This window comes from Lathyrus oleraceus, chromosome 3 (assembly GCF_024323335.1).
Source record: "Lathyrus oleraceus cultivar Zhongwan6 chromosome 3, CAAS_Psat_ZW6_1.0, whole genome shotgun sequence".
In the NCBI taxonomy this organism is placed as follows: Eukaryota; Viridiplantae; Streptophyta; class Magnoliopsida; order Fabales; family Fabaceae; genus Lathyrus; species Lathyrus oleraceus.
In genome coordinates this window covers 339475346-339484088 of record NC_066581.1, presented here as the reverse complement: position 1 = coordinate 339484088, position 8743 = coordinate 339475346, and the positions used below count along the sequence as shown (strand labels likewise).

The 8743-nt window shown below is 37.3% G+C and overlaps 1 protein-coding gene across 1 annotated transcript; it reads right to left on the bottom strand.

Moving 5' to 3' along the window:
- Positions 1–6008: 6008 nt before the first annotated feature.
- On the bottom strand, positions 6009–7811 carry LOC127131174 (uncharacterized). Its single transcript, XM_051060108.1, has 3 exons — positions 7093–7811; positions 6534–6996; positions 6009–6449 (listed from the first exon to the last, which is right to left on the bottom strand). The coding sequence occupies exons 1-3, from the start codon at positions 7809–7811 to the stop codon at positions 6009–6011; spliced, it is 1623 nt and encodes a 540-aa protein (XP_050916065.1).
- Positions 7812–8743: the final 932 nt, after the last annotated feature.

The following is an 8743-nucleotide window of genomic DNA, read 5'->3' as shown; positions in this document are numbered from 1 at the left end:
ATGCTGATGATGCTGATGATGATGATGTTGATGATGAGGCTACCGGTTCTGAGGCCGGTAGCGAGGAGGAGTCCTGAGCCCTTAGTGGGTTAAGTTTTTGTATTTTTTTCAGTTTTTATGTCATTTCTATTTGTATTTTTGGATTTTGTATCTTGATTTTGGGTTGTACTATTGGGGTGTTTTGTCTCCCATGAACAAATTTATATTTTCAGTTAATGTTATTTAGTGATGTTTTTAATTTTGTGTGTTTAATAAATTTTTGGTTGATTGAGTGGCAAACCCTTCTAGATTGGTTGCTCCTCAAGAAGTACCCAATGAAGGTGCATCCGAGCTTGGATGGCAATGATAAGAATAAACAAGTGAATGAGGCTAAGGTACATGGTTACCTTCGGCTAGAATTTTAGAATGCATTAGGAACTTTACTCTTTTTGGTAAATTGAATATTGTCTTTTTGCAACATAATTGAATGAATGTTTCATCTAGAACTTAAAACCACAAATTGTGAGGAAACCTCCATTGTACACTTAAATGCTGGATTCTAATAAGTTTTGTTGATTCATGTGATTCATGCTTTGTCTTTTATTATTGTGAAATTGTGGAAGCAATTAGAAATGATCAAGGCACTTGTTTTCTTTTGAGCACAACTACATCCAAAATCAACTTACCTGTGAGCAGAGAGAGTATTTCTTAACCCCTTTGAGCTTAAACAGTTGAATATCAGCTTGAAATAAAGCGAGATCTCAAAAAAAAATTTTTTTACAACCCGGAAAATCTTGATTATTGTTCTTTTGCCGTAAAAAGTTAAGAGCATTCACTTAGGGTGTGGAAGAAATAAGTTGGGGAGAACGAAAAAGAATTGGTAAGTACCACAACTCTTGTAAAAGAAAAGAAAAACCGAGCAAGCATTAAAAAAATGTATGTATAGAAAATATAGAAAAGAAACATCTGTTTGTATATTTGATGTGAAAGAAAAGAACAAAAATAGAAAGAATGAAAATGAATGCTTGCTTGGAAGAAAAATAGTGAAAAATAAAAATTGAGTTGTGGAATATGTGTTGTGAAGGTTACAAATAAGAAACAAATGAAACAAAGTCGAGTAGTGTGAATAATATTGTGAATGTCTCTTTTGCATCGGCACTTTCGTTTCAATAGCCTTAGAAATGTCCCTTGTTTGTTAACCTAGCCAAGTTGCACCCTAAAAGCCCTTAGTGATCTTTATGCTTCCACAGTACCATTTATAATTGTTAGACATTGTATGAATCTATTTGTTTTCTTCATTGTTTGTTAGAGAGTGAGATTATTCCCACGGTTGCAAACGCGTAAAATCTTCATTCCTTATTCGAAGAGGAGAGATAGGATGATTCATTCAGAATAGTATTGTTGTAGATAGATAAATATTTTACATTGCTATTTAAGTTTTAGTTCTTATGTATTATTTTATTCGAACCGTTGGAAACTTGTATTTGCTGATTTCGCTTGTGTTTGAGCCGTTTATCCAACTTCGGAGAAACCAGTTTCTTAAAGCAAATCCTCTTGTCCTACAAGAGGCATACTTTGCTTGAGGACAAGCAAGAATCTAGTTGGGGAGAGTTGTTAGATGCCCAAAAGTGCTTATTTGAGCTATCATATGTGGGCATCTTTCACTCTTTTTCCTTGCTAAAATTGTCAACCACATTTGTTTTACATGGAATGCATTACATTGATAAACAAGCTTGGTGCCTTTGATTTGTGTGTTATTGTGCAGGAAAAAGGCATGAACTAATTGAAAATGAAGACATAAGAAAATTGGCAAAGGAACCAAAGAATACAAGCATTTCATCAGCCTGCTCGCTAGGCGAGGCTGTGGCGAAGCACTGCTTCGCTAGGCGAGCTCCAGGCGAAAAGCTCCAGTAAATTGTCAAATTAATTCGCCAAGCGAGCTGAAGGCGAAGGTGGTAGCGAGTTCATTCTATTTTGGTGAAAAGCGCAGCCAGCACTCACTCGCTAGGCGAAGCTCTAGCGAGTCCCCAGCGAGCATTCCAGTAGCAAAACCTCTCAACCTCGCTGGGGCGAAGGTTGGAGCGTGTCCTTCGCTAGGCGAAGGTATGTTCGCTAGGCGAACATGACAGTTCAAGCAGACCCTGTTTCTCTGGGCGCAGGTGCCTTATGTACCCATATTAGACCCTCGCTAGGCGAGCCATTCTGCTCACCTAGCGAGCATGACAGCCCAGCAGTGGTCTATAAGTAGCAAGTGCCACTTTTGAGCACCATACCTCATTTTTACCAACTTTTTCCACTTTTGTACTTTCTTCTAGATATTTTTGCAGCATTGTTCTTGGGATCTTTTATGCCCTAGTTTTCATTTTCTCTTCATCTTAGAACCATCTTCCACAAAAAGAAGGTGGATTCCCATCCAACTTCGATTATCCGACTTGGATGTTGATCAACCTTCTTTCCTTACTTGCCGACCAAGCTACCATGAAAATGAGTAGCTAAGTCATCCATTTGTCAAGGTTAGATGTAGGTGATTACTAGCTTTGTGTGTAAATGTAAGGATCCTCATATGTAAACTCTTTAATGGTAAATATATGATGAAAACTTTGTTTCTATTTAAAACTCTTTGTGTTGGTTTATGATCGAGAGATGTTTACCGACTCTTGACCTAGGTTTTCATCCAAACTTGTTTGTTAGCTTGAGATAGTAATGAATGATTTTGTTCACCATAAGGTTGAACCAAAAAGTTGTCATTTTGATAGATTGTGTTCGAGAGAAACAATGGATCAAAATGGCAAAACTCACAATGTGTGTTCGAGAGAAACATATTGAGAGGACTTTGTGAAATTATTTATCATCTAAAGGAGTTTATAAGATTGTTGACCGAGCAAATACATGCAAAGTGATCATTGAAACCTAACTTTGACAATAGTTCTCATTTAATCAAACCATAACTTTTACCGCAATTTATTACTTTTGATGCAAGATAACTTGATTAAAACCAAAACCCTATTGTTACATTGAGCTACGATTAATACAACCATCGAACGGCGGTGATATCTTACAATCCCTGTGGATACGATAACAAAAACCCGACATGAAATATACTTTCAACACCTATCTCATCCATACTTGTATTGGTTCATCTGACACAAAGTCACTGATGAACCAATTAGCCTTAGGATATTGAGACTTCATTGGTCAATGAAAGGAGTGGGAAAGAATAGGAGTGAAGATGAAGAGGTAGGGAAAGTGAGAGAAACAGAAATTGGTCATAGGAGGAATTTTATCAAATTAAAATCATTCATTCATTTTGGGAGATGAAATGTACATTTTATGAATCCCCTAAATCCAATGATTTTAATCCAAAAAAATTCAAATAAACCTTGACCAAGGCCCAAACAAATAGTCAAACATCACAAGACCATAAAACTGACTCAACATAATTTTTACACAATTAATCAATTAAAAATCAAATTAAAAATACATTAAAATTCAATTTAATTTGGCCAAAACCTAAAACCTCTTCAAAACACCAAATAAATGGCCAAGTGATTTATCCTAGGTCAGACAAGGTCAAAGGACCTTAGATAAAAAATTTCATGATTTTTGAAAAGTCATAAGTATTTTTAAACAATTCAAAATATGCACAAAAACATTTAATTCATGAAAATATCAAAATTAATCCAAAAAATAATTTTAATTCAGAAAATGAAAGAGAAAAATATTTAAAGATTTTTGGTGAAAGTACCATATTTTTTGGATTAAAAATGAAATTAATATGATTTAAACAAAATAAAGCAATTAAATGAAAAATCAAAAAATCCAAAAAAACAAGGGCCATCAGATCTCCCTCATTAATTGAGGTGGCAGATTTGATAGCCACGTGCGCGTTATCCATGGTGGACTTGAGTCAAAGCGCCACACGCGTGGTAATCAAAACCAAGGGCCAAGATTAGAACGCTGGACCAAGATAAGATCGTTGGAACCTTGCCAACACACCACCGAAGCCCTAGCTTCGGTCATCTTCTCCGGTGAGGACAACCGGACTGGCCCAACCTAAACTCTATGAAAAATTAAAAACAAGGACACTAATTTGAAGAGAAAATGCTCAGAATCACGATTCTAGCCTCAATTTTCTCCAATTCCAAGTATATAAAAAGACACAGGGATTTGAATTTTGAGGATTATGAACTGAGTTGCTTCGATTTGATCTCAAAGCAACTCAATCTTGTTTCCTATATTGATAGGACTTCAGCCAACCAAAAATCACAAAGAATAATGAAGAACTGAGAGAGAATCGAAGAGATGAAGTTTCTGAAATTTAACCTTCGAGTCGCTTCAATTTAGCTTGATCTTGATTTGGATTTGCTTGATTCTTCCTCCTCTTGCTTGCCATGATCAATTGAGATGAAAAGGGTAATGTATTCTTGGAGTTTGAACTTCAAAACAGAAGGTGAAATTCAAACTCGATTTCAATGAAATCTTCAAGAAGTTCTATGGAGTGAGAGGTCTGAGTTGTCTTGGCAAAGCTTGGGCAAGGTGTTGATGCATTTCCCAGATCATTGAAATTCTAGTAACAGACTATCGATGTCACACTGGATGTTATGACATCCAATTCTGGGCAGACAGGTAATGTATGCAGACAGTAAATGTAAAATACAGTAAATAACACAAAGAATTGTTTACCTAGTTCGGTGACAAACACACCTACATCTGGGGGCTACCAAGCCAGAGAGGAAATCCACTATAAGAGGTATTAATTCAGGACTTAAACAACTAGTTTAATCCTATCACTTAAGACCTACCCAATGCAATTTCAATCTAAACTAAGACCTGAGTACCTACTCACTCCCCCTCAATCACAACAATGATTACAACCTGTAATAATTTTAAAGTCAGTGGTGAAGATATACTTCAAACAACTCTTGATTGTGCTTACAAGCTTTAATCAAGAAACACAGCACTCACGCTTAAAAGCTTAGAGTGACACAACAATTACAACTCAATAAACACCCTAGTCCAATGCAATCATCTAGGTGATAATTGCTTGGCTCACAAGTAAAACTAATTCAGGACACAATAAAAGTACAACAAGGATATATAATGATATATTTAATTCTTCACGCTTCAAACCCTTGAATTCCTGAAAGTAGGATTGCCATCCTTTTATAATGCAGTACTTGGGCCTTGTACTTGAATTTCCTAAAATTAAGGTTAAGCAAGTTAACCTAATTTCCACACATTAGGGTGCTAACAAATAGGCTAAATGTTAGGTCTCTTAATTTTAGCTCAGCTGTTAGTTTCCTGAAAAACAACCTGAGATAAATACTGAAACATAACAGAAAAACTAACTAGCCTATACTTTAGCATCTGCTGTCAGGGATGAATGTCATAACATGCAGTTTGACATCCAGAAAATAGGCTATATGCTAGGTCTATGAATTTTAGCACAACTGTTAGTTTCCTGAAAATCAGCCTGAGATAAATACTGAAACATAACAGAAAAACTAACTAGCCTATACTTTAGCATCTGCTGTCAGGGATGAATGTCATAACATTCAGTTTGACATCCAGTAAATCTTGTATTAGCTAATCCTGCAGCATACTACTTAAGTATGTCATGACATCAGTCAAGACATCTAAGTACAGTAAGTGTTTTAACATAAAATGCAGCCAATCAAAAACATCTACAAACTCCCCCTTTGGCAAATTTTTGGCTGAAACAACTTGGCATCACAACAGAGTTCACAGCAGCAGAAAGCACACATCCAAGCAGAGAATCAAATTAGCTAATACACTTAGCACACATAGAGGTTAAACTTCAAACAGCAGCAACACAAGAGAAGATCAAGCAGATAGCAAACAACAACATAACCTCTTGTTTAGAAGACCTTCAACTTCAAAGAAATCTGTTGTCCTGGGGTACATGTGTTATTCCCCCTTTTTGTCAAAAATGTTGCCAAAGCAACACTTAATATTACAGACCAAAAAAAATAAAAATACAAGCAGTTTTTAGAAACATAGGAAATGTTCTAGTCATCTGACTCAGAGTCAGCATCATCATCTGTGCCATCATCAGGACTGGCATCTGCTTCTCCCTCTTCACCTTGTCTTTCAGCTTCTTCTGCAACAGCAGCAGCTTCACCAAGCACATCACCTTCAATCATCTCCAAAGTGCTAATCAATTTTTCCAAGTTCAACTTCCTTGCCTCTAACTCCCTGCACGTTTCTTTGAGCATTGCAATGACAACAACTTTACCTGGTTGATTGCTTACACATGATGTCTCACCTGTTGTCATGACAATGTCAGGGACATGGGTACCTAGGCACAGATTATGTTTGAAGGACATAGGGCTGTCTCTTTTCTTCACAGAATCATTCTCTATTAAGATGTTTGGAAACTGATTCAAAACAATACCATAAATGAGAGAAGGAAAGGCTATAGGACCCTTCACACTGAAGCTTCCTGCATGCTTCAAAGTTTGATCAAAAATATAGGAGCCATAGTCAAAATTGGCTTTGGTTCAAACAACATATATAAACTTTCCAAGCATTACAGCAACTGTAGATTTATAATTGGTGGGCACCCAGTTAGCAGCTCCAATCTTGTGCAGCATTGCATACTTGACACTCAGTTTACTGGCCACAAATTTTCCTTTGAGAGGCCACTTCCTTACTTGATTAGCAGTGATGACTTGACAGATTTTATTGTCAATCACCTCAAGCTCAGGTTGAGCTACATCAGGCCTTCCCAAATACTTGTTGATCATTGAGGGAGAGAAATTTACACACTTGCCTCTCACATGCACTTTCCTGAATTCCTTAGACTTGCCATCAGCACATTCTTCAGACAAATTAACAATAAATTCCTTTACCAACATCTCATAGCACTTTGAGAATTGAGTCATAGTCTTCATTAAACCAACCTCTTGAATATGGTCCATAATATCCTTATAGTCCAGGACATTCTGAGCTAATTCCCTTTCCAAAGCCAGCCTCTTCTGATAAACATATTTCCACCTGTTTACACTTGAGGCAAAATGAAAAGATATGTTGTCAATTGGTACCTCAGGGACACTAGCTGCAAGCTTGCTAGTGGTTGGCTTCTTCTTTGACAGAGTGTCAGAGACATTACACGGAACATCCGAGTCAGACTCAACAACAACAGACTTGGTCTTCTTTTTCTTGGGCACCCCTTTGCTCCAAGATTTGGTTGGACCATGAACTTTCCTCTTGAGGGAACTCTCGACTTCCACCGTTGTCTTGGAAGAGGTTGGAACATCAATCTTCTTTCTGGGGGACCTTTGAGCCACAGTTTTCTTTTCTCTCCTAGTCCTAACCCTTTTGGCTATGCTAGGGAGGACAGAGGACAACAACTCATTATCAGAAAATTCCTCCAGGTCTACTGTTTCAGCCTCACAGTTAGGGTTGTCACTAACATCATGAGTGACATGAACTTCCTCACCAACCACATTATCTAAGGGTTTGTCAACATTTGAATCCTTATGAGCATCAGTTTGCTCACCATCATCAGAGATATTCTTTCCTAAAGACTCAGTATTTTCTTGATAAGTAACACTATCAGGTTCAATAGTGTTTAAGGGAATGGAAACCCCAAGGACCTTATGATTACCAGACAATATTCCAGTCACCATAGTGGCAATGGCAATGTGAACATACCTGGAACCTTCTTTGGTTCGTTCCTCAAGAGCGATGGCTGAGGAGAAGTCTGATATAGTTTCTTTAGGTCTTCTTGCATGTGGGGTATTCGCAGAGTCAGCAACAGGATCTTCTCTGTTAGGGTTGTTTGGTTCAGCGCTAGACGAGCCAGACATGTTCTTGGAAGAAGATGAGTTGGATTGTTGGGACATGATGATTATCTTAGAGGCGAGATGAAAAGTTTCTCTGAGAGGATGCTTGCGTGAATGAAAGTTGAAACGATGGAAGAGGTAACGCTTGTTGCAAGAGTAATAGCTATTATCTGTTGACCAATCAGAGCATACTCTCAATTGTTTAATAATTTGAAATTCTAAACAGTAAATTCCTAACATCATTAGTTGCTATAATTCCTCAGAAAGACATATTCCCCACTTGCCCCTTAAAATTTAAAACTGAGTAGCATCCAAATCCTTTGTAAATATGTCAGCAAGTTATAGTGCAGTTGCCACATGTTCCAAGGTAATCACTTTGTCTTCTACCAGATCTCTTATGAAGTGATGTCTAATGTCAATAAGTTTGGTCCTGCTGTGTTGGATAGGATTCTTTGAAGTGTTGATGGCACTGAGATTGTCACAGACCAATGTCATGACATTCTGAGTGACATTGTACTCAGTCAGCATCTGTTTCATCCATACCAGTTGGGAACAACTGCTACCAGCTGCTATGTACTCAGCTTCTGCAGTGGATAATGATACACAGTTCTGTTTCTTCCTTTCAACTACTCCATTTTACCGAGGAATAATAGGTGATGACAACTCATGACTTATTCCTTCAGATGAGCATAAATCTTCAAACTTGTAATTTTTAAACTCCCTACCATGGTCACTTCTTATTCTGATAGCACTACTATCCTTTTCTCTTTGGAGTCTTATGCATAGATCTTTGAAGACATCAAATGCATCTGATTTTTCTCTAATGAAGCTTATCCATGTCTATCTGGAATGGTCATCAACAACCACATACGCATATCTCTTCCCACCAAGACTTTCAACCTGCATAGGTCCCATTAAGTCCATGTGCAAAAGTTCCAGAGTTTTGGATGTTGTAG

Bases quoted from the DNA above. Each gene is read 5' to 3' on its own strand.
- LOC127131174 (XM_051060108.1), bottom strand. From the start codon at position 7,811: ATGTCTGGCTCGTCTAGCGCTGAACCAAACAACCCTAACAGAGAAGAT. The intron at 6,997-7,092 runs GTCAAAGAAGAA...AAGTGTAAACAG, and splicing joins TGTAATGTCTCTGACACTCT to GTGGAAATATGTTTATCAGA. The intron at 6,450-6,533 runs GTAATGCTTGGA...CAAACTTTGAAG, and splicing joins ATTATAAATCTACAGTTGCT to CATGCAGGAAGCTTCAGTGT.